The sequence below is a fragment of the Bufo gargarizans genome, unplaced genomic scaffold, assembly GCF_014858855.1.
Source record: "Bufo gargarizans isolate SCDJY-AF-19 unplaced genomic scaffold, ASM1485885v1 original_scaffold_878_pilon, whole genome shotgun sequence".
Lineage (NCBI taxonomy): Eukaryota > Metazoa > Chordata > Amphibia > Anura > Bufonidae > Bufo > Bufo gargarizans.
In genome coordinates this window covers 1,746-21,380 of record NW_025334738.1, presented here as the reverse complement: position 1 = coordinate 21,380, position 19,635 = coordinate 1,746, and the positions used below count along the sequence as shown (strand labels likewise).

The 19,635-nt window shown below is 43.6% G+C and overlaps 1 protein-coding gene across 1 annotated transcript; it reads right to left on the bottom strand.

The window, feature by feature from the left end:
* Positions 1-2,673: 2,673 nt before the first annotated feature.
* Positions 2,674-16,131, bottom strand: LOC122924161 (calpain small subunit 1-like). Its single transcript, XM_044275098.1, has 6 exons — positions 15,927-16,131; positions 15,276-15,344; positions 15,103-15,181; positions 11,926-12,042; positions 8,025-8,083; positions 2,674-2,837 (listed from the first exon to the last, which is right to left on the bottom strand). The coding sequence occupies exons 1-6, from the start codon at positions 16,020-16,022 to the stop codon at positions 2,814-2,816; spliced, it is 444 nt and encodes a 147-aa protein (XP_044131033.1). The 5' UTR covers positions 16,023-16,131; the 3' UTR covers positions 2,674-2,813.
* Between the last annotated feature and the right edge of the window lie 3,504 nt (positions 16,132-19,635).

Sequence of the window (19,635 nt, the reverse complement as noted above, 5' to 3'; positions counted from 1 at the left end):
GCTCCGTGGTTCAGGGTATGTCATCCGGGTTTTGCCTTGTGAACCTTTTTGTCCTGACTGGGAGTTTGTAGGCATCCTTCTCAGGTGAGTCCTGTCTGCCACTCCCAGCTACTATATTAGTTTCAGTTTCACTTGCAGTCATTGCCAGATATAGTCCTTACTTCCAGTGCTATTCTGACCTTTGAAGGAGATCGTCTGATGGTATTGCTGTGGAGCTCTTGTCTGGCGTGGACTGTCGTTATTGGGATCACCTTCTCTGCTTATGACTGGATAAGTCTATCTCTGTTATAGATTGTTTGTTTGTTGCTGTCTTCCCCTGTTGTTCTCCTAGACATGAGTGATGGTGACTAGTGCTCCCATCTGCCTTTCCCCAGTCTAGTCTTGCTAGGGTGACTGAGGGTTTAGGCATCCTGCTCGCTGCACGGGTTCACACCCCGTCTAGGGTATCAGGGCAGACAGGTGCCAGCTTAGGGTTAGTCAGGGGTGGCGGTTCTATCTCCCATCCATAGATAAGGGTCCCCCTTCCCCTTCGTCTGGTACGACACGACTGCTGCTGGGATAGCGGTCGTGACACCCTCGCTATCAATAGGGGAATGTTTTCCTCCCGCCAAAAGCTGCTTTCGGCAAACAGACGCCTGCCGTCAGAATGTTTCAAAAGGGAGACCCCTCTCAGGTTTACCCACCTCCCGCCCTCTCCGCTACCACCAGAAGCAGAAGTCAGCTAGTTTAGGAACAATTTTTTTCCCGTGCCATGCTAAGCTGAGGCAAATCAGCAAATGGAAACCTACCATACCAAAGCCCAGGTTCAAACCTATCTGGACTTTGGCCTGTCTCCAGCACATACTATGTTCCTTGACCCCAAGGACTTCTGGGCAGACAGACTAGAACAGTGGCCCAAACTGGCCCAGTATGCTCTCTGTCTTATCTTGCCCAGCCTCCAGTGTCATATTGGAGAGAGTTTTTAGTGCGGCAGGGAGTGTGGAGCACCCAAAAGGACCATATTGTCCTCCACAAGTGTCCAAAGCATACTTTTGTCAAAAAGGAACCAAGTCTAGATTTAATAGGATTTTCACACTCCTACGGCTAAGGCCGATGAATAGATTTAGCCTTGCTGTCATTGCATTCAAGAGCTTAAGGCATGCGCAGTTCTTTCCCTGAGGCTGATGCCAGCACAGGGAAAGAACACTATACGGGCACTGCGCATGCGTGAGCTCGCGCATTGCGAGATTATGGCAATCTATAGTTGATGAAAGAAGGAGATTCGGAGGACATAGGCGGTGCTGGGCTCCTTCACAGGCAGGCATGGCTGGGCACGGCTGGGCTCTAGGAATGTTAGTACAGCCTCTTGGACACATACAAGACTAATTTACATATCTATAAAATCCTTTTTTAAAGAAATTAAAAGCACACAGCCCTTTAGGACAGATATATTGCGACACGCTAGCGGCGATCTAGCCGTGCATGTCCGCAGCTCTATAGCCCAAAACTTGGTGACAGAATCCCTTTAACCAAAAGAGATAACATCTTTTCCTAAAAAATACAAATAAAAATTGGAGTCCTAGGAGACTAGAATGTGTTAAACACCAATTTTTAGGGTAATTGGAACAACTTTGGTTTGGGTAAAATCTATTCAGACCTGAACCAATTTTTTTTTAAACTTTGGCAAACCTGAATGAAACCGAATCTCAAAAAGTTTGATCATCTTTAGTTTCTATAATACATAATCCTCCCTATGCCAGAGTTTTGTGAAATAGTATGCCGTATCCCTCCTTTTGTTCTCAAAGGGGTGAGAAAAAGGGGTGGCTCCTTTCTCCCCTGCTATTTGCAGATGCCATAGAACCCTTCACCTTATGTATTTGGCAAGGCAAAGCCTACTTGGGTTTAGAACTTGCCCCAGGAAAGATGAAATAAGATGATGACATGGACTTATTTATGGCCAACCCAGTGCTACACTTCCCTGTACGAAGTCAATTATAAACTCCAAAGGAGTAGAGGTCCTCAGGCTAAAAGCTTTGTTCCATTTTAAACACCTTGACATCAATATTCTCAGGGATTGATTCAGGTGGTATGACCCTAATATATATCCACTATTAAAGGAAATCTGTCACCAGGAAATTCACTGATAGACCAGGTACAATGCTTTGTAGGTCTAGCTCATCTGAATGTAACAATTCTTTTCACTTCGCAATCCGCTGCTTCATTCTGGATAAAAAGTACATTTGATCCATATGCAAGTGAGCAGTTACATACAAAGGGATAGGTTCATGCCACACTGTGTGCCCTTGTTCCTTTTCCTTCCTCCGCCAGCCACCCTCTCCTTTTTGATTGACAAGCCAGGTGAGATCACTTTGCAGGAACTTGGCCCAGTCAATCAAGAATGAGGATGGAGGGACGGGCAGAGCAAGCTGTTGTGCCTCAGAGGAGGACTGGTCAAAAGATGAGGCCATTAACAAAGTGTCCCCCTCTCTGTTTCCTAATAGGTTTATTAAAATTGAGTTTTCTAAAGAAGACAGGCCCTTTAAGAAAGCCTAGCTTAGCAAAAAAAACTATAAAAATCTGAGGGAAGGGGCTCTGACAATGCTCCATTTAGTTTTAGTTGGTCATATTTTGTTCCAGCAAGAAAACTATCTGACCCCAAATGATGACGAGATATTCAATTCACACAAGAGATTCTGCCATCAGAGAAAATTTTATTGAAATAATTAAAAATTTTGCATAGAACAGATGTGATAGGAATCTACTGAGCGTGCTGATTGAGGGATGAGTTCAGACATCTTCCCTGTGCTCTTATCCTTGTATCTGTGGATCCATATTCAGGCCAAGATTGTGTCTAGCCACTGTGAAAATAAAAAATATTAATTCATAAAAGAAACATTACATTAGAGATGGAGACAGGGTGAGGTCTTCATCCTGCCAGGCAATATATGTGCTCATTTACACATACGGTACCATTAATGGTCAGCTCCACTTCCATTACAATTATCATTGCGGCTCTTTAATGGAATTTTTCAGTATTTGGAACTACATTTTAAAGGAGGCCACCTTAGCGACCCTTGCCCCATCCCTTAGGCAGATCTAAAACAGGAAGCATACTTACCTGGTCCCCACCGTGGGTCTTGGCTCTTTCACTTCCCGGCTTCAGTTGCCTCGCTTGAGTTCCTTACTGTCAACATCCGCGTTGACGCCGCTGCAGCCAATTACTGACCCGCCCCCTTCCATAATGTGACCAATGGACATGATTAGAGATGAGCAAATAGAATTCCGCGAAGTGGAATTTGATCCAAATTTCAGGATAAATTCGATTTACCTAGAAGCCGAAATTCCTTGTGCTTCGTGTCAGCGAATCGATTTAAGCTGAAATAGTATGAAAAACAAAAAAATTCAAGATCTCGTCCAAAATCCTGGTGTGATGACATAATCTCGCACCGCACAGGATTTCGGCAGAGATCTTCAACCAAGATGGCGGCGGCCGGCCCGTCGCGAGCAAATAGAAGTGGTAAGTTTGATTTCATTCTTTTTTTATTGTTAATTTTACACTCAGATGCTGCGATCATGTATGAACGTGGCATCTAAGGGGTACAATGACGGGGGCGGTGCTATCGCAACTCCCTGTCATTGCATCTGCTACTTAGAAAATCTGCTACTTTATTTGGCGAATTAGCAGAATCAAATTTTCAAGAAATTCGCTCATCTCTAGACATGATCCTACAAGTAGAACTTTTCATCAGCTTCCGGTTCAGTCTTCTAACCAATCCCAGCATGCTTTGCTCTTGTTTCACAGAGTTTGCTCCGCCCCCGCCACACTGTGCTATCTGAACGTCTTCCACACAGGGGTGGATTAAGTGTATCATAGGCCCGGGTCTGTTTACCCACTTTGGACCCCCAGCCTCCATTTTCCCCGACCGTCCCCTCTTTCTCGTTGTGCCCCATGTTTATTTTTTTCTGGTAAATATTTAAGAAAGCTCTGCCACATATCTAGCGTCATTGCCCACATACCCCTAAGGATGCCAGGGATCTGGCAAAACATTTTGGGGGCAATGAAAGGGAGACAACAAACAGGAAACAACAGGAGTGAACCAGAGATCCAACATCTCCAGTTCAAACACCTCCACAGCAACTCCAACTCCACCAGAGGTCAGAATGGAAGATCTGGAAAGAAGGTCTATATCTGGCAACAAGGGAAGCAGAAAGGGAGAATATATAGTAGCTGGGAGTGGTCGACAGAGAACAGCTGAAAAGAAAAGCTACAGATTCCTAAATGGGACAAAAAGGATCGCAATCCTAAGCAGGAAAACCTGGACTGGAATCCATTCCCCCCACATCCATTGCCCTCATTGTACAACTACACAGTAGTTATGCCCCCTTTAAGTACCTATCCCTTCATAGTAGTTAAGCCCTCTCTGTGCCCCCTCACAGTAGTTATGCCCTCTCTGTACCCATTTCACAGTTGTATTGCCCTCTTTGTGCCCCTTCACAGTAGTTATGCCCTCACTGGGCCCCCATAACAGTTATTCCCCTTCATAGTAGTAATGCCCTCTGTGCCCCTTCACAGTAGTAATGCCCACTGTGCTCTCTTCATAGTAGTAATGCCCACTGTACCCCATTCATAGTAGTAATGCCCACTGTACCTCTTTACAGTAGTAATACCCACTCTGTGCTCCATAACAGTTATGCCAACCCCCTTCAACAATAGCGATGCCCTCTGTGCCCCCTTCATATTAATAATGTCCCTTGTTCCCCCTTCATATTAATAATGCCCATTGTGCCCCCTTCATAGTAGTAATGCCCATTGTGCCCCTTCACAGTAATAATGCCCATTGTGCCCCTTCACAGTAATAATGCTTCTGTCACCTTTTCCTGTCGTCATCTTCAGAAAAAAAACTCCATAAAATGATATCAAACTTCTCCTGCAGCATCGCTCCTGGTAGAGAGAAAGGACCTTTGTTGACGTCATTGTCATGTGACCAGTAACATCGATATGTTACTGGTCACACAGCGATGATGTCATCAAAGGTCCTTTCTCCTACACAAATCATAGTTCTCCTTCCTTATAATGGGTGTTTTGGACAGCGATGGGCCCCACAGAAATGTAAGGCCCAGGGCTGCCGACCCAAATGCCCCTTTTATAATCCACCATTGCCTCTACACCTCCTCTTTCGATATTAGCTAGGAGGGGCAAGCCCTGTGAAACATTGCAGAGCGAAGCATGCTGGGTTTGGTTAGAAAACCCCAACAGGAAGCTGATGAAAACAGGAAGTTCTGAAGAAAGCAGTGCGTCACAGACGTTCCCGCGACAGGTGGTAGGAGATCGGTGAGACTGGCAACATGTGATTTGATCTGACAGGTTTTCCTTGTGGATCAGTAGGTGTCTGTGTTGTTTCTGGTAATGGCCACACCACTTGCCTCCAGGTGTTGCTTATGTGGTCATGTGGCCACTATGCTGTGCAGTTTATAGCTTCAGTCTCGGTTGTGGAAAGCTGGTGTGTGGATCTCGGTGGAGTTCCTGGTGCTTCCATTGCTCCTTTGAAGTTAAGTCTTTCCTTTCCCTTTTGTTTGGGTTCTGTGTGTTGCATTTCCCTACTGTTTGTATTAAGCCTGCAGAAGACTCCTGTTCATTCTTCCTTTTGGAGGAACAGGTAGTATCGTCCCTGCCATTAGTACCAGGGTCCTATAGGGCAAGATAGGACTCTAGGTATTCCTGTGTATGATTACAGCTACCTCTGAGGTCTGTTAATACTGGTAGTCAAGTCAGGATTTTGGATTAGGGTTTTACTAGGAGGTGTCCATCTTCCTACCCTAGTTCTCAGGCCTTATCCCCTGTTCCCCCCCTTCCCTCGTATGCTCGGTGTGGTGTTTCCCTCCCACACCGCAGCGTGAAACAGTGATGGTGAGAATAGGAGAAGAAAAGTGCTGATATAAAAAACAGGTACATGGGGCAAAAATCAACTGAGCTAATTTTCATTTTTACTTTTTTGTCTTATCCGTCCTGTCTTCTAAAAGCCATAACATTTTACTTTTCCGTTAATAACAAAGTCATATGAGTCCTTATTTTTGCTGGACAATGGAGATGTAGTATTTTTTTTAATGGCACCACTTAATTTACCATATATTGTATTGAATAATGGGGGGGGGGGGTTCTTTGTAGGGTGTAACTGAAGTAAAAAACCCAAAATTCCTCAATTATTTTTTTTTTACAGACATTCACTGTGTGCTAAAAACAATATGATGACCTTATTCTGCAGGTCAGGCGATTAAAGCTAAACCAAATATATGTAGTTTTTATGTTTTCCTATTTAAAAAATATATATTTTTCATTGCACCATATTCTTCTGACACCCTTCATTTCATTTCCGTCTACAGAGCTGTGTGAAGGCTTGTTTTTTTGTGTGGTAAGCTGTAGTTTAATTGGTATCATTTTAATGTTTTTTTTTGTGTTTTTAAAAACATTTTTTACCTTTTTTTTTTTTTTTATTTACTATTTTAGTCCAGAAGGATTCACTTTTGGATTCTCAGAGGACTTCTTGTGCCGACAAATGATCCTCATATCAGGTGTGAACAGAGCAAAGCCATTTATGCATTTTTTGTACAGTATATTTTAATTAGTTTAACTATTTTAGTACTAGATAGGGATTTTTGTAACTAGAGACTTTTTTTTACCTTTAACCTTTTATTTTGTTTTCAAGATTAAAAAATTATAATTTTTGTGCTGCTGTGGGAATTTGGTAATACCTGCAGTACTCCTGTATTGCATTGTATAACTGCCTGTCATTTTCTATTAGGGCTTGCCTTAGGCACAGTCAGGAATTATTATTTTTCTGCTTATATAGTAGCAAAAAAGAAGGATGACCTACCTGTTTGAAAGGTACATGATGTAAACTGTAGTGAAGGTAATCTTCTAACTAGTGACTGTATTTGTAAGTTATAACCTCCCTTCTGATACTCATCTGTGTCATGTGACCAGCAATCAGACTTTCCAAATAACACAGCATCTTTTGTGTTAACAGGAAGTCGGTTTTTCTATGTATCCTATGGGAGCCTCAATGTTAGTCTCATAGGAATGAATAGAGAAGTAAATGACTTCCTGTCTTGTGTCAAATGGAGAGGTAGAGTGTTGGTGACATGACACAACTGAGGATTTGAAAAAGATGGGTCGGCAGGGAAGACGTCCCACTAGTATATAGCGAAGAAGGACCGCCTCTCACTTTCTTGATGATATGAAGAGACGTTTATTCAAGGCATAATAGCATCATCAGTGATTGCAGTTTGAAAAAGGCTCAGGCTTGAGCCGAAACTAGTCACTGATGATGCTAATATGCCTTGAATAAACGTCTCTTCATATCATGAAGAAAGTGAGTGCCGGTCCTTCTTCACTATATATGACACAGCTGAGGATCAGAAGGGAGGTTATACCTCAGAAATACATTCGCCGATAAAATTGACGCTCTTGTTTATGCCTTGTGCATATCTATTTTTACTTAATGTGCCATTTATGGATGGCCTGCCATCTTGATTCCTTCTGTTGTGATATGGTTCGCCTAATAAATCCCACATTTTCCATTGTGCCTCACTTTGCAGAGACAGATCGGGTAGAGTCTCCTCAAACTACTCTCCTCGCTAAAGGCAGCAAGTAACAGATCAGTGGCAAAGAACTGCTGTCTCTTCTCACTGCAGAGTCTTCATGGATTCCAAGGGGGTGCAGCTTCAGCCCGTCAGCTCTTACATGCTTGAGGTAGGGAGATCAGTGTGAAGCTGCATCTCATAGAAATATACTGGCCAAGAGCTGCAAGCACCGATTTGATAGGTAATCGGGTCACCCTATAGTTCACACAGTGGGATTGCTGGGAAACTGACCTTGGCTGTATACATAGGAGAGCAGGCTCTGGGATGGTGGTCAGACTTGAGATAACATAACTACAGTAGGTAACCTACCCATGCTTCAATAAACTCGCTTTATCATTTTGACAATATTATTTAAACAACTCTCATAGAATGTTAAACAATCTCGCATCAGACAAAGCACTGACCTCAGATAAAGACAGACTAATCGATCCACTTTGATTGGAATCCAAAATGTTAAACATTTCTGTGAAAAAAAGAAATATGTGAAATGTACCTAAAAGAAGTTATGTAATCGGCTATCTCCCCTCCATACGGGAACTCTGTGGTGGCCAACATAGACATCATAGACTTTTAAAGAGGACCTAGCATGCTTTATGTGGTTGTCAAGGCCACGGTTATGGTCGTGACTCCTCAACCGCATGCGGTTGCCTGCGGCTTGGTTTTGGTGTTCAATCACAGGTGAGGGCCGCTGGTGTGTGGCCTCACTTGTGGTTGCCGCGGGCAACTAGTTGTATGGTGTTGGTTTCAGCAGAGCAGCCTGAGCGGTGCTGGGCAGCTTGCTGCATGGCATGCGGTTGCACCTAACAACCTTCATGTTGGGTGTTGTGTTTGTTTGTCTGGTGTGCACTGCGTTTTGTGTGTGCACTAGGACTCTTCCCTTCACTGTGGCTGCCCGTGGCAATGTTTGGTTGGATGTGTACATGTGGTGGCAGTGTCCTGGCCTTTGGGCTGACTCCCAGGACATGATTGTCACCCATGTCGTTGCCTGCGGCAACAGCCACAGTGTGATCTTAGTTTGAAAACGTCCTCTTTAAGTGGTGTTTTCCCTTCCCTGGTGTTGGAAGGGTTAACTCCCTTTCTGTGTGTGTGAGACACTGGGTGTGTCTGTGTGGGTGTGGCCTCTTAGGCCTTTAAAGCCTCAGTGTTTGGCATGTGTCAGTGGGTTGCTTCAGTCATGCTTAGTTGGAGCAGCCTCCTGCGTATATCATCTGCCAGTTGGGGCCACCCTTGTGGTCATAGGTTTATCTGTGAAGTTTATGTCTTGATGTTCAGTTGATGTTTTCCTTTGTCTCTGTTTATTTGCAACTACGGATGTCCTGGTTACCTGTGTGTTATGTGTGCTGTGTCCTCTAGTTGTTCTGTGGACATTAGTAGTGCATGCATGGGTTCCAGTCAGCTCTGCTGTGCGGTGTAGTAGGATCTGTCAGCTCTCCTGTGTGGTGTAGTATAGAGGATCTGTCAGCTCTCCTGTGTGGCGTAGTATAGAGGATCTGTCAGCTCTCCTGTGTGGTGTAGTACAGAGGATCTGTCAGCTCTGCTGTGTTGTGTAGTATAAGGATCTGTCGGCTCTGCTGTGTGGTGTAGTATAGAGGATCTGTCAGCTCTGCTGTGTGGTGTAGTATAGAGGATCTGTCGGCTCTCCTGTGTGGTGTAGTATAGAGGATCTGTCGGCTCTCCTGTGCGGTGTAGTATAGAGGATCTGTCGGCTCTCCTGTGCGGTGTAGTATAGAGGATCTGTCAGCTCTCCTGTGCGGTGTAGTATAGAGGATCTGTCAGCTCTCCTGTGTGGTGTAGTATAGAGGATCTGTCAGCTCTCCTGTGTGGTGTAGTATAGAGGATCTGTCAGCTCTCCTGTGTAGTATAGAGGATCTGTCGGCTCTCCTGTGTGGTGTAGTATAGAGGATCTGTCAGCTCTCCTGTGTGGTGTAGTATAGAGGATCTGTCAGCTCTCCTGTGTGGTGTAGTATAGAGGATCTGTCAGCTCTCCTGTGTGGTGTAGTATAGAGGATCTGTCAGCTCTGCCTGTGTGGTGTAGTATAGAGGATCTGTCAGCTCCCTGTGTGGTGTAGTATAGAGGATCTGTCGGCTCCCTGTGTGGTGTAGTATAGAGGATCTGTCAGGCTCTCCTGTGTGGTGTAGTATAGAGGATCTGTCAGCTCTGCTGTGTGGTGTAGTATAGAGGATCTGTCGGCTCTCCTGTGTGGTGTAGTATAGAGGATCTGTCAGCTCTCCTGTGTGGTGTAGTATAGAGGATCTGTCAGCTCTCCTGTGTGGTGTAGTATAGAGGATCTGTCAGCTCTCCTGTGTGGTGTAGTATAGAGGATCTGTCGGCTCTCCTGTGTGGTGTAGTATAGAGGATCTGTCGGCTCTCCTGTGTGGTGTAGTATAGAGGATCTGTCAGCTCTCCTGTGTGGTGTAGTATAGAGGATCTGTCAGCTCTCCTGTGTGGTGTAGTATAGAGGATCTGTCAGCTCTGCTGTGTGGTGTAGTATAGAGGATCTGTCGGCTCTCCTGTGTGGTGTAGTATAGAGGATCTGTCGGCTCTCCTGTGTGGTGTAGTATATAGGATCTGTCAGCTCTCCTGTGTGGTGTAGTATAGAGGATCTGTCAGCTCTCCTGTGTGGTGTAGTATAGAGGATCTGTCAGCTCTGCTGTGTGGTGTAGTATAGAGGATCTGTCCGCTCTCCTGTGTGGTGTAGTATAGAGGATCTGTCGGCTCTCCTGTGTGGTGTAGTATAGAGGATCTGTCAGCTCTGCTGTGTGGTGTAGTATAGAGGATCTGTCAGCTCTCCTGTGTGGTATAGTATAGAGGATCTGTCAGCTCTGCTGTGTTGTGTAGTATAAGGATCTGTCGGCTCTGCTGTGTGGTGTAGTATAGAGGATCTGTCAGCTCTGCTGTGTGGTGTAGTATAGAGGATCTGTCGGCTCTCCTGTGTGGTGTAGTATAGAGGATCTGTCGGCTCTCCTGTGTGGTGTAGTATAGAGGATCTGTCAGCTCTGCTGTGTTGTGTAGTATAAGGATCTGTCGGCTCTGCTGTGTGGTGTAGTATAGAGGATCTGTCAGCTCTGCTGTGTGGTGTAGTATAGAGGATCTGTCGGCTCTCCTGTGTGGTGTAGTATAGAGGATCTGTCGGCTCTCCTGTGTGGTGTAGTATAGAGGATCTGTCGGCTCTGCTGTGTGGTGTAGTATAGAGGATCTGTCGGGTCTCCTGTGTGGTGTCGTATAGAGGATCTGTCGGCTCTCCTGTGTGGTGTAGTAGAGGATCTGTCAGCTCTCCTGTGTGGTGTAGTATAGAGGATCTGTCAGCTCTCCTGTGTGGTGTAGTATAGAGGATCTGTCAGCTCTCCTGTGTGGTGTAGTATAGAGGAATCTCGATTCAGCTCTCCTGTGTGGTGTAGTATAGAGGATCTGTCGGCTCTCCTGTGTGGTGTAGTATAGAGGATCTGTCAGCTCTGCTGTGTGGTGTAGTATAGAGGATCTGTCAGCTCTCCTGTGTGGTGTAGTATAGAGGATCTGTCAGCTCTCCTGTGTGGTGTAGTATAGAGGATCTGTCAGCTCTCCTGTGCGGTGTAGTATAGAGGATCTGTCAGCTCTCCTGTGTGGTGTAGTATAGAGGATCTGTCCGCTCTCCTGTGTGGTGTAGTATAGAGGATCTGTCGGCTCTCCTGTGTGGTGTAGTATAGAGGATCTGTCAGCTCTCCTGTGTGGTGTAGTATAGAGGATCTGTCAGCTCTGCTGTGTGGTGTAGTATAGAGGATCTGTCAGCTCTGCTGTGTTGTGTAGTATAGAGGATCTGTCGGCTCCCCTGTGTGGTGTAGTATAGAGGATCTGTCAGCTCTGCTGTGTTGTGTAGTATAAGGATCTGTCGGCTCTGCTCTGTGGTGTAGTAATGTAAATGAAATGCTGTTATTTGTGTGCTGTAGACTCACAACTGCAGTTTGGGAGGAAACTCTGGATAAGAATTGTGAAACCAGCCTCTGGGGTAGATTCATTTCTGTCTTATCATAAACAACTTCTGCAGCATCTGAAGTTTATATCATGAGATTTTTGCATTAGGTGTTTGTCGCGGGGTTCTGCAGCATAGAACTGGATAATTCCTTTTGCATCTACTGTAATTAGGAGAGGAGCAGTGAATGTCAATGGTTGGCACAGGACAATATTCTTCCTGCAATGGTGATCTGTAGACGTCTTCTGCTGTAATACGCATGACTATGGAAGCCTTTCATCTCTACAGAGTCTTGTAGTACATGTGAATATATAACATGCAGATGACAGGATACCATATATGTAACAGTAGTACTCACTGTACACAGTTTCCAGTTTGACTGTGGCAAAAATAAATGCATCAAAGTCCAAGTTGAGGCTTTCATTGAGAAATTTACTGATGATGGCTCTTAGATGTGTGTCGTTGACATTAAAACCTGGAAAATAGGAAAAATGACCAAACTTGCAAACCATAAAGTAAAAGATCCCCATTCAATGACTGCAAGCAGAGATCTGGAGAGCTAAAAGGAAAGTATATTTAAACATTATATCACTTTTAATGGAACAACAGAAACCACAATCCTCCATTTAAGGAGTTTTGATCCCACCACCTGAATGTGAATACTTTTCTAATTACATGTAATTAAAAGTTTTGCATAGCCACTGAGTAATTCAGTCAAATGTATCTGCATAGCGCCACCCGCTGTCTGTTCTTTTCCTTATTTCTTTGTCCTGCTCACTGAGAAGGCTGCACATGCTCAGTTTCATCCTTCCACTGTCTACAGAGCTGTGATAGGGTGAGCATGGACACGCCTCCTGAGCTGTGATAGGGTGAAAATGGACACACCCCCTTAGCTGCAGCAGAAACAACACTTCCCTTGAGCTGCCAGCTTGACATAAATCTAGAAGAGCAATGAATGGGGAGATCTCTGGATCCATGTGAGGTGCAGGGATGATGTCTGATTTTCATTATTTACATTAGTCAGGGAATAAACCTTTTAAGCTTCATTTTGGCACCATGTTGAATTATACTGTTCTGGAGGCGACTAGATTATTATAATATAGACAGAAAGTTATACGGGACTTGAATGGCACCTCTAGATTTGGTCCTTCATGATTGGTCAGTATCTTAGACATACCTCCTAATAACCTTCCATTGTCACGTGAAACAGCTCATTCTCCAGCCCTCTCTGACAGGATCTAGAGATCTTCTAAACTGAATTATATCCAAATCAAAATTGGGCGTACAGTATATCAGTTTAGAAAATTTCCCAGGAGAGGGCAGAGATGGAGTAAAAGCAAAAAAAGGAAAGAGACCACTGTGATACTCAGCAGAAGTGGCGAAAATCGTTAAAAACAAAAAGATAGCATTTAGTAATTATAAAAAAGAAAAAAAGGAGGATGACAGGGAAATTTATAAGATTAGGCAGAGAGAGGCCAAACAAGTTATAAGAGCTTCTAAAGCACAGGCAGAAGAGAAATTAGCTCAGTCAGGGAAAAAAGTCGATAAGACATTCTTCAGATACATAAATGAAAAAAGGAAACTAAAACAAGGAATTACCAAATTAAAAACAAAAGAAGGAAGGTATATGGAAGAAGATAAAGAACTAGCTGACTGCCTCAATGAATACTTCTGTTCAGTTTTTACCAAGGAAAATGAAGGAAAAGGACCTCAGTTAGGAAGGAAGACTAATGAATCTTTTGATGCATGTGTCTTTACAAAGGAAGAGGTTCTAAGTCAGCTGTCTAAAATTAATAAGTCACAGGGGCCTGATGGGATACACCTAAAGCTATTAAAAGAGCTCAGCGGTGAACTAGCAAAACCATTAACAGATTTATTTTACCAATCACTGGCAACAGGAGTCGTCCCAGAAGATTGGAAATTAGCAAATGTTGTGCCCATTCACAAGAAAGATAGTAGGGAGGAATCGGGCAACTATAGGCCAGTAAGCCTGACATCAATAGTGGGGAAATTAATGGAAACCATACTTAAGGAGAGGATTGTGGAACATCTAAAATCCCATTGATTGAAAGATCAAAAACATGAGTTTACTTCAGGGAGATCATGTCAATTGATCTCCCTGAAGGGTGACCAAAATAATAGATGGCGGAGGTGCAGTAGACATCGCTTATCTGGACATTAGTAAGGCTTTTGATACTGTTCCACATAGAAGGCTTATTAATAAAGTGCAGTCATTGGGCTTGGACTCCCATATTGTTGAATGGATTAGGCAGTGGCTGAGGGACAGGCAACAGAGAGTTGTAGTCAATGGAGTATATTCAGACCATGGTCTTGTTACCAGTGGGGTACCTCAGGGATCTGTTCTGGGACCCATATTGTTTATTATCTTTATCAGCGAAATTGCAGAAGGCCTCGATGGTAAGGTGTCTTTTTGCTGATGACACAAAGATTTTTAACAGGGTTGATGTTCCTGGAGGGATACATCAAATGGAAAAGGATTTAGGAAAACTAGAGGAATGGTCAAAAATCTAGCAACTAAAATGTAATGTTGATAAGTGCAAGATAATGCACCTGGGGCGTAAAAACCCAAGAGCAGAATATAAAATCAGTGATACAGTCCTAACCTCAGTATCTGAGGAATTTAGGGGTCATTATTTCAGAAGACTAAAAGGTAGGCAGACAATGTCATAGAGCAGCAGGAAATGCTAGCAGAATGCTTGGGTGTATAGGGAGAGGCATTACTAGTAGAAAGAGGGAGGCGCTCATGCCGCTCTACAGAGCACTAGTGAGACCTCATTTGGAGTATTGTGCGCAGTACTGGAGACCATATCTCCAGAAGGATATTGATACTTTGGAGAGAGTTCAGAGAAGAGCTACTAAACTGGTCCATGGATTGCAGGATAAAACTTACCAGGAAATATTAAAGGACCTTAACATGTAAAGCTTGGAAGAAAGACGAGACAGAGGGGAGATGATAGAAACTGCTAAATACATAAAGGGAATCAACAAGGTAAAAGAGGAGAGAATATTTAAAAGAAGAAAAACTGCTACAAGAGGACATCGTTTTAAATTAGAGGGGCAAAGGTTTAAAAGTAATATCCGGAAGTATTACTTTACTGAGAGAGTAGTGGATGCATGGAATAGCCTTCCTGCAGAAGTGGTAGCTGCAAATACAGTGAAGGAGTTTAAGCATGCATGGGATAGGCATAAGGCCATCCTTCATATAAGATAGGGCCAGGGACTATCCATAGTATTCAGTATATTGGGCAGACTAGATGGGCCAAATGGTTCTTATCTGCCGACACATTCTATCTTTCTATGAGAATGGATGGTGAATGAGCCGTCTGATGGATTTATCACAGATCGGCATTCTGCGACTGCTATAAACTGTGAAACATAGAAGCTGCAGAAATAAAAAATTATTAAAAAACAATGACTCTCGTGGTGTTTATCTGTCTGTAGAATTTACGTGACACATCTGATGTGCCTAACAACTCCCATTTATGTCAGACAAGTCTTTGGGTATGCCAAGTACCTGCTTCTATCAATGCGTTTCTGAGCTCAGGAGCACTTATGGTTCCGCTCTTGTCAGTGTCCGATGACTGGAAAAATTTCTAATAAGAAAAGAATCGTAAAAAGATAGAATCATATCCAGCATTAGGTATTGTCTTCTATAAACTGTGAACATCCATTACTGGTTATAATTACCATGTAGTTTTCCATCTTCAGCCACGCCTTTTTGAATTCGTCCGTGCTCAGTGTCCCTGTATGGTCCAGCTGTAGGCGCCGCAGTTAAGGTTTTTTCTAATCTTCTTTTTTAAAGAAACAATTAAAATCAATCTATAGCTAAAGTGCTTCTCTGAGATCATCTTCTTTTCCCTTATAATAGGTCCTTGTGGCTGCATTGGATCACAACGACCATCAAGAAGGGGGATGAGGTCAACCTGAGCGACGTCTAAATCTTCACCTCCCCTATGGTATCTACATAATCTGAACAGAACTTGCATATTTATTTAGGAGTTCACAGGTTTACTATATACTTTTATGAATTGAACTAAAAAAATACTGCATTATGCATTAAGCTTTTAAGCACCCCCTAGTGTTGACTGTGGGGAGGCAGAATTATATTTTATAACTGTATGCTAGATGAAAGGAAGAAGGAAAGATTTAGATAGATAGATAATAAACGGACAGAGAGCTAGACCGATAGCTAGCTAGATAGAAAAAGGGTTAGATAGAATAGAAAGAAAGGATAGATAGATATAAAGCAAGAAAGGATAGATAGATAATAGATAGATACCTGTAGATAGATAGATTTCAGATAAACCAATATTGGTGTCTAGTCAGCAAAAAGGATACGTCCATCAGTTTGATCAGTTGTCGGGTTGTTTCCATACTGAATCCATCTGACTTGATCTCAGGGTCTGCACACAGACACATTATATCGCTGTACATTTTTTTATAGAAAACTGGTTTTATTTGTATATTTTACGGCTATATCTTTTGGCTTTTGTCCTGTTAAGCGGACTTTTTGTCTGGGCCGGCTGTTATATAAGCATCTTATGGTGTATTATTTTGGCCTTGTATGGCGCTATCATTTAGGCTCTGACAGGATGGGTGCTATTGTCACTGTCACGTGGGCCTACAATGCCCAAACAGAAAAATCACACACATGTAAGAGGGTCATAAATGTAGGGGTTGTGGACTATGGCCATTACAGGGTTCTCTAGTGACTCACATAGATGTGGCAAGGCTAAACTTTAAAGTATAACTGTTATATATTTTTTATTTATTTTTTGAGTATTGGATTGTGGTGATTAATATCTCCTTGGTGGCCCTATTTAAACTTTTCACTGTGTATTCAATTACCCCTTAATTCCACAGTTTTGTTCCCTCTACTGCCTATTTTTACCTCTGCTTAAAATCAGGTTGCTAGGCAGGTCCGTCTATCTGTTGAAGGACGGAGGACCCAGAAGCACGCTGCCTGCAAGGTCACATTACTGACAGCCAGGGACTGTAAGTAAATGATTAAAGCCAGGTCCTCCCCAGCAGCTGATAACAGTGCCTGGGCTGTGTGCACTTCTCCCTGTCCCTGGGCTTGGCAGACGCTCCCTCACTCAGCAGAGCTGGAGAAGCAGAGTGGAAGCAGCGCAGACCAGGGAAGAGAGATCTGCCGTCTGCTCAGTGTATAAATGAAAGCAACATGTGGTAAGAGGACCTCTTTGTGCTGCAGGAGATTAACCCTTTAGGGGGGAGGGCTCTGGTTACTGACACTTTTGGGGGGCTATTGTTACTGGCTAGTGAGGGCAGGCAGGATTAGCCTCAGGGTGAGGGCAGTGGCGGCCATCTTAACTGAATAGTGAAATTGCAGTTTTATGCAGACTGGTTGCTAAGGGCTGAATCTTATTAAATATGGGGTAAGTCAGTCTAATAGGAACTGATTCTGGAATATCATGTTATTAGTAACTACATATATAAAAATTGAAATTAGGGTCTAAGTGTGACAGTTATCCTTTAACATCAGGCTAACATCTCAGAGGGGGCACAAACGTAAAGGGACACTCCGGTCAACCACAAAAAATCAGCTATGGCTTGATATTTAGATGTGTTCCTTATTTTTACATTGTTCAGGCTTTCTGCTCCTTTTTAATTCCAGTTACTATACATTTTCTCCATGACTCCTTGAAGGTCAGCTGTAGAGCAACTACCTCTTAGTACATACAGGTCTGAGGGAGGTCACACAACTAAGCCCCTCCTACAGATGGGAAAATGTGATACTTGAGGTTAGAAATTATGCATAATGGAGAGAGACAAACCTGAGCTAATTTTACATCTTAACTTTTTCCAAGCCCCACCTGTTAGTATCCTGCAGGGGAGTAGTCATCATTGTATTTTCTAGGGGGGTAGTCATCATTGTATCCTGCAGGGGGGTGGGCATCATTGTATCCTTCAGAGAGTAGTCCTAAATGTATCCTGCAGGGGAGTAGTCATCATTGTATCCTGCAGGGGCTAGTCATCATTGTATCCTGCAGGGGCTAGTCATCATTATACCATGCAGGGGAGTAGTCATCATTGTGTCCTGCAGGGGCTAGTCATCATTGTATTTTCTATGGGTAGTCATTATTGTATCCTGCAGGGTGTAGTCCTAAATATACCCTGCAGGGGGGTAGTCATCATTGTATTTTCTAGGGGGTAGTCTTAAATGTAACCTGCAGGGGAGTAGTTATTGTTGTATTTTCTAGGGGGTAGTCATCATTTTATCCTGCAGGAGGGTTGTCATCATTGTACCCTGCAAGTGGTAGTAATCATTGTATCCTGCAGGAGGGTAGTCATCATTGTATCCTGAAAGGGGTAGTCATCATTGTATTCTGCAGGAGCTAGGCATCATAGTACTCTGCAGGGGAGTAGTTATTATTGTATCCTGCAGGGGGGTAGTCTTAATTGTGCCCTGCAGGGGAGTAGTCATCATTGTATCCTGTAGGAGAGTAGTCATGTCACGGTCCCTCAGGTGACGTGTCAGGAGATCAGGGAGACTGGCTGAGTGTGGAGGAATCTAACAGCCTCCTTGATTTCTCTTGATTCAGTGTTGATAGGGTTAATGACCACTTCCCTTTTCTCAGCTGTTTCTCAGTGGTCATCACTTCTACTCTTTATAGTCTGACCCCACCCTTCTGACTATGCAGTAGATAGCTTCATTTGGGTTTGGCTGAGTTGGTGTGAGGTCATCTCTGGTGTTCTTGTTCGTACATCTCTACAGAAGTTAAGTGTCGCATTTGTTTGTGTTTGTTATATTCCCAGTTGTTGTATCTGGGCCTGAGAGAGAGACTTTCATTCGTCCATCTGGGGAGGAATGGGTTGTCTCTGGTCCTAACCTTATTCCAGGGCCTTATAGGGAAATCAGGGCCTAGGTTTCCTGCATATGAATATTCCTACCTTCAAGGTCTATTCATATTGATAGGTAGTCAGGGCCCGGATTAGGGTTGTCTTCGAGGTGACCTGATTCCTCCCTAGTTTCCAGGCCCAGTTACTGTTCCCCTTCCCTCATGTGTTCAGTGTGGAGTCCCCCCCCCCTACACTGATCTTAACAAGTCATCATTGCCTCCTGCAAGGGGGTAATCATCATTGTATTTTCTAGGGGGATAGTCCTAAATGTATCATGCATGGGAGTAGTCATCGTTGTACTTTCTAGGGGGGTAGTCCTAAATGTATCCTGCAGGGAAGTAGTCATCATAGTCTGATGCGGGAGGTAGCTATCATTGTATCCTGCAGGGGCTAGTCATCATTGTATCCTGCAGGGGGTTGTCATCACTGTATCCTGCAGGAGGGTAGTCTTTATTGTATCCTGCAGGAGGGTAGTCATCATTCTATCCTCCAGGAGGGTAGTCATCATTCTATCTTGCAGGGGGCTAGTCATCATAGTATCCTGCAGGGGGGCAGTCATGCATAATTACTGTGTGGTGACACAAAGGGGGAGTAATTACTATGTGGTGGCATTAAGGGGACTGGGTGGGATTGGGTGTGTATAGTTATGTTTTGGGCTGAGTTAGAGGCGTGTCCCTCTTTTTTCTTTTCAAAAGTTGGGAGGAATGGTGCAGTAACGAGCTACGCCCACTGCTCTTTGGGCTGAGCTATGCAGTTCCGATGCTTGAGATATGAAGAAGAACTGATCAGCCGGGTTACATGGTGCTGGATCCTTACCGATCAGATAGCGATAGCCTATCCTGAGGATAGGACATCACTTGTAAAGGGTTGGGCAAACCCTTTACGTCATGACCTGGAGTCAATATAACTTGTACACACCATTATTCTTGGCAGATGAAGGTTTCCGTTGGGTGTGATGCTTCTATTGTGATTGGATTTCTATCAAATTCTATTTAGCTAATTTTGGTATAAAACCAACCATTCATCAGAATACATTTGGATCAGAACAGAATCCACGGTCAGGTCTCCATGGGCAGGTCAAAGAAACTGATACTTTAATAATCTCAATAATTTCTTATTGGATCATTTCTACTGTGATGTTTCACAATAAAAAACATATAGAACAGATATCCGCTAGTGTATTCTA